Source organism: Poecilia reticulata, linkage group LG21 (assembly GCF_000633615.1).
Source record: "Poecilia reticulata strain Guanapo linkage group LG21, Guppy_female_1.0+MT, whole genome shotgun sequence".
NCBI classification, from domain to species: Eukaryota; Metazoa; Chordata; class Actinopteri; order Cyprinodontiformes; family Poeciliidae; genus Poecilia; species Poecilia reticulata.
In genome coordinates this window covers 2289284-2295102 of record NC_024351.1, presented here as the reverse complement: position 1 = coordinate 2295102, position 5819 = coordinate 2289284, and the positions used below count along the sequence as shown (strand labels likewise).

Sequence of the window (5819 nt, the reverse complement as noted above, 5' to 3'; positions counted from 1 at the left end):
AGAACAGGATTTGAGTCACTTTCCTTCCAAACACTCGCTGCATTTAGCCGAATTAAATAAGTTAAATAAAAACTGATTCTGGTGAAGCAAAGTTGGCTTTTCAGTAAAAGTCTCCAGATAGAAACTTCGTTATAAAAAGACAAGTGCATTCTGTTATAATCAACAATTTCCATTGTAAAAATATGTTTAAAAAATAAAAGGTAATCTGCTTTAGCTACATTGTGTCACTGTTGAGCTGCAGTTTGGGGCCACAAAAATCAGCCCAGTGGCCACAAATGGCCCTCGGACCGCACTTTGGTCACTCCTGACCTAAATATTTATACACCATGGAAGTGGTTAACGAATTTAAAACATTCTTAATGTAGATTAAATTTTTTAAAGTTGTGTATTTAATCAGGAAATTAAATATAAGAGAAAGTATTTCAGACTGTATAGAAGTATCTTAAAGTATTTCAACTTTTAACATGTGCACCTGGTATGGACACAAATGGACTGACTCATCAGTGTGGCAGATCAGATCATCAGCACGCAGCAAAGGATGCTGGGAGAGTTGTACAAAAAGTAAACAAAACAAAAACTCCAACAAATTGTCGCCATATAGAGGAGTTTCTTACGCTTCCCTCTGGAAGTGGAGCAAATYTATAAAACTAATTTATCCCAAATTGCTCAKAAATTACTCAGAGTTGTTCTGGGCTTCTGTCTGTTGTTGTTTTGTAGGTTTGTGAATTTGTTGTGATTCYGTTTATTATGTATTGAGTGTTTWTAACCACCATGTGAAGCCAAACGCCGACATCTGTGGGGCATAAATGTTATTAKTATGAACATGTTTTTCCTCCTATATCGTTACAAACATGAACTTTAGTTCGTTTAATTGAGCTTTCAGGCAACAAACCAACTTCTTTAAAAAGTCTKAAKCATGTGACATGAAACCCAATGAAACCAATTGATTTCAAGTCGCTCAGTAAGTAAACGGAGTCAAACTGTGGATAAGTTATGAATCCAGATGTTCTGTGAAGATTGGAGATTATTAGTGAACAATAGTAGTTATCTGTGGAGCTTAAAGCTGAATTAGGTGATATTATAATATAATCTCACTGAACGCTCATCAGTGCATCTGAAAATGCAAACATGCCAAGACTTGATTCTCCCCCAACAGTGTCTTAGATGGAATAATACTAAACTATTAATAAACCCGTTCAGACTTTAATAATGACAGCTTCATTCATTTTCAGGGTTTATGTGTGAAAAATATACATTTTCCAGACACATAGTGTCATTTTATAGCACAAGCAAGTAACTATGTTACCTTCTGTTGTTAGGAAAATGCTTTATATGTCAAATATGACGGAAAAGAAATTAGATTTTGTAATTTAACGCCTTGAAATTGGGGCTCTGTCTCTTTAAAAGCTCCTGCTCTTTCTGAAACTCCGCCTCCAGGAAGTCATCACAACATGGCTCCCCCTATTAAGAACGTTTTAAAACAAACTTAGCAGTTCCGCCAGGTGTTTGCTAATTGCTTCTGGCTAGTCTGAAGGAGCTGGTGTGTTATGAGAAAGCTCAGAGGAGGAGCTGTGTCCTCGAAGGCGGAGCTAGGTCCAACCAGGCGTTTTTCACAGCTGAATGGTTGCCATGGAGATTAAAGAATTCCTCAAACATGCATGAAAGGATCAAGGCAACACTTTAGTCATGTTTCTGATGAGGGAATAACTTTATAACATAATGTAAAGCTACAAAAAGTTCAAATATATAAAATCTCAATGAAAAAAAATATATTGAAGTTTGCGTTTGCAACATGACAAAATGAGGAAAAAGTTTCAGAAATATCAACAACAAGTTGTGTTGCTGCACCTGTTTATCGTTTGGCCCCTCAGCTGAAAATCTGACGGCACAAATGACGCAAAGTCGCATTTCACTCCCTTTAATTCCGCTGTTTATGCGCTGATTTGTGGTTTTCCTCCGWCCTGCTGCAGCCCCCTAACGGACAGCTCGTCCTCAGCCATATTTGTGCGGCTTGCAGCGGGATGACTTCTCCAGCTGCTGTCAGTGGAGTTTGGCTGCGCACGCAAGCGGTGAGGTGTCAGCGTTACTGGCGAGGAAGAAGGCCACAAGCTTAACCTGAGTGCGGACAAGGTGTGCGCCAGGAAACACGGCTGAGGCCCGCAGGAGAGCATTTTAAAGTTTTACATGGATTATGAGTCCAACTGGCCGCTTTCCTGCCCAATGCGCGCACTTTAATGTGATTTAAGATAGTTTTGTGTGAGTCAAACAAGCCGCGGTGGCCCTAAAATCAGTGTCACCAGCTGAGTTTGAGGAACAGCGACTAGCTTATTTATGAAATCAAACAGTTCACGCGAGGCCTCGAGCAGTGACGCCTCTGTTTGCCTATAATCAATCAATTTAGTTCATGCATTTGTGATCGGACGGGTGAAAACGTCGGCAGGGTCGCAGCGCATGAGTGCCTAAGCGGTGCAGATAAGCCAGAGTTTCTCCTGGAAGGAAAGCAACATCTCCAAACTTCTCCAACATCTCTTACCGCTGGAGCGCTCCGTCCGGGGCGCAGCGGTAGCTGCAGCAGCCGCCGCCGCCGCGGCCGCGCCTCCCGCTGCTGCCGCGCAGCCTCCATTTTCCTGCTCGTCCCCGCTGCTGTTCGTGCGTTTGCTCTTCTTCCCCTTGCTGCTCTTCTGGTTGGGCATTTTACGCGATTCGCAACGTCGGCGGCTGGGTTTTCGACCTCTATCAGCGCCTCCCGTCAGCGCCGTCTGGCATTTCTGTGGACTCCATTTGCGGACTTCGACGGAGCGTTTGCGCTTTCTGTTTTGCGCCTCGCTTGGCGGCGGAGGTTTCCTCCAGCCGCGSGYTTTGCTGCTTGCAGCAGGTAGAAGAAATAAGCTGCTATAACCTTTAAGAGCGAAGGCGTGTCCGTGTCTTGTTTTGATTCCTGCTCTGCTGTTTTCTTCCACCCCCTGACGTCCGCTGGTCCCGCCCCGCCCCCCGCCGCTGGCCGTCAACGACGTGCCGCGTTCAAGTCCGCTCGGAACACGCAGAACTACAAAGGTGACAGCAATTTGGAAAAGAATAACGGAGTATAAATGGATAAAGAAGTGGTGTCCAAACGTTTTCCACMGAGGGTCAAAATTAWTTTWTTCTACGKWAGAGGATTAGGGCCACTGAAAARAAAAGAATCTGAAATTATACACACACATATTTACGCATAAGTCATGCATTTGATTATTTTTCTCACTTTTAAGTTTAAAATCATGCAGGGTAGAAGAAAAAAAGTCAGTTTTGTTTTATATATTTGTTTTGTTTTTTCATTAGGTTGATTAATGTATAAACTTTCCAAGTTGCACCAAGAACAAAAAAATCTTTTAATTTAATGACTCTAATGCAACATGGTGCAAGTATTTCTAATCCCTTAAATGACCAAAMTCTCCTCTGATCCATAACAGAGGATTTAAGAGGCCAGAAGCAATTTATKAAAACAATTCAGAGATTTAGGAAAAAGAATCACAACTCAAGTCTTCAAGTGTAAAGACTTTATTTTGTTCCACAGCAGAACCAACTTCAGTTCTGTTGGTAGTAATGATGGAGCCAAACATACAGTAACGTCGCACTTAGACACAAACGGGATCATCATTCCCACAACTTTTAAGACTTTTCGGTTTCATTCACTCTGATAATGTCTCCGCTTTTCTGGATTTTTTTTCCCCCAGCTGTTTTCGTCATTAAATAAACATCAAACTGAACCAGAACCAAAACGCAAAAAAAAGTGGTGAAGTCGATTCAACASCAGAGAAACGGGTCGAGTAAAACTTGCAGATCAGGCGTCTTTCATAATCCTTTTTAATTACTTTTACAAACTTTTGTGCAACTATTTTATACTAATAAAGCAAAGGAATAAGATGCAATCAAATTTTATTTAAGGATTTATTTCCAAATAATTTCTTGAGCAAGGATTTTAAAAAGTAGCCACACCTGATCCAAAGGTTTTGTTGGACCAACAGCACAAGATTAATATAAATCTCAATTTCTAACACTAGATAAAGCCATGGGACAGTTATCAAGCACATTTTTGGTCCTGAGAATCATTATAAGTAYATTTTCCACTACTTAAGGCTGCACAAGAAATACATTCTCCATTTGTTCATTACAAGATCCCACAAAAAAGGCAGTTTTTTTTTTTTTTTTGGAGAAAATTCATTCGTGACATTTTTAAAAACCTGTTTTTGTTGTAATGAGTGAGAAGAGCAGCACTGAAATGCACTTTTAACTTTCCTTGTGGTCAAAGTTTGTATAAAAAGTCGCTGTGCTTTGAACGCCGTGTTTGAAAGTCCACAGGAGGTAGTAGAAGCGGCGCATGTAAACAGTAAGCAGAACCGCCGTTTGGTTGAAGCAACGCTGGGGTTTAACAACAGATGATGCACAGGATTTTTCCGATCTGATGGGAAAACAGCTGCCTTTACAGGACAAGAAGTCAGAACTATAAACAGGTTTTCTGAGCACTGAAACGCTCAAGAAAGGCATCTGGTTGGGATTTTCTAACTTTAGCCAAAAAAAAAGGCAGTGAAAGATGACGTAACCTAAAAAAAAAAAAAAGGTATGTTACATTCTTGGTTTGTGCATKTTTAATGTTAAATCTGTAGGATGCATTCCTGAATTAACAATCAAGACAGTGTAGGAGTCGGAAGCAGAAAGTTAATTTTCCAAATTGGAACATGCGTCTTTTGAGATTTTACAAACTTTATAGCTGAAGGGATAAAATGTGCAACAAAAAAATCTAGAAATATTTGTCTGAAGAACCGAAAACACTCCAGAGCTGCTGTAGGGCCTAAAAATTTGGCACGCTGAAGTGAAATAATGCAGAAATGCCAGCAAAGTGTGAATGAATTTTAGTTTGACGGACCTGGAAATGAAAAAGAGAGAGAAAAACTTGGACAGATGGGCTGCAGGGACGCAGCGTTCTCAGAGGTTTCAATCAGACCCTCGGCTCATTAAAGGGTCGTTAAATTCAAAATTTGGCTTCATTCCTTCAGCAGGACGACGTCCACGTCGTCATGGACGCCCTGCAGGAGCAGCTCGCCCTGGAAGTCGATGATCTTCTGCTTCTTGGCCGCCTTCAGCGTCCCCACCAGCGCCTCGAAGATGTTGGCGCAGCGGTCGTCGCTAAATAAGACGCCGAACTTCACGCTGGTCTGATCTTTGTCATCTGAAAGAGAGTTGGTATGAAAGATTTTACAGGTAAACATGGTGGAATATTGAAAAATACAGTGAATAACCAGTGTTTTGAGCTGTTTTTCATCCTGTCTCGTTATAAATACGGACAAATATATATTTCACTGGGATTTAATGCGATATACATCATCACAAAATGGAAAGCAGCAATCAGAGAATTTGAACTTTTTGGTTTACAATCAAAGCTTCCTGTTTAGTGGAAAACCAAGACTACGTATTGCCCTGAACACACCGTAAACATGGCAAAACATGGCAGTGGCAGCGGCATGTTGTGGGAAGTTGAATGAAGCTAAATAAAGAATACAGGGTAAAAACATGTTGGAGGTAAAAGACTTGAGAATGAGGCAGAAAAAAACCTAATATACAGCCAGACATTCAAAACAGTGGCCTGTATTAAAGCATGTTCATGTCCTGAAATGGCCTAATCAAAGTCAAGACATGTATTCAGTTTGAAATCTTTGTCATGCCATGACAATTGGTGTTAACAGAAACTATTTTGCTAAACGTAATAGGAGTTATCGCATTATCATTTATCGTGAAAAATTTCTTATCGTGATAAAAAATTTTGATTTATTGTCGTCACTATA

General features: G+C 40.6%; 2 protein-coding genes across 2 annotated transcripts in view; both read right to left on the bottom strand.

Annotated features, from left to right (window-relative positions):
* Positions 1-2786, bottom strand: part of heca (hdc homolog, cell cycle regulator) — a 12752-nt gene extending 9966 nt beyond the window's left edge. The window contains exon 1 of the mRNA XM_017302107.1: positions 2466-2786. Coding sequence (XP_017157596.1) covers positions 2466-2693 — 228 coding nt within the window. The 5' untranslated portion in view covers positions 2694-2786. The remainder of the gene's footprint in view (positions 1-2465) is intronic.
* Positions 2787-3521: 735 nt separating this feature from the next.
* Positions 3522-5261, bottom strand: abracl (ABRA C-terminal like). Its single transcript, XM_008397333.2, has one exon. The coding sequence runs from the start codon at positions 5244-5246 to the stop codon at positions 5022-5024; it is 225 nt and encodes a 74-aa protein (XP_008395555.1). The 5' UTR covers positions 5247-5261; the 3' UTR covers positions 3522-5021.
* Positions 5262-5819: the final 558 nt, after the last annotated feature.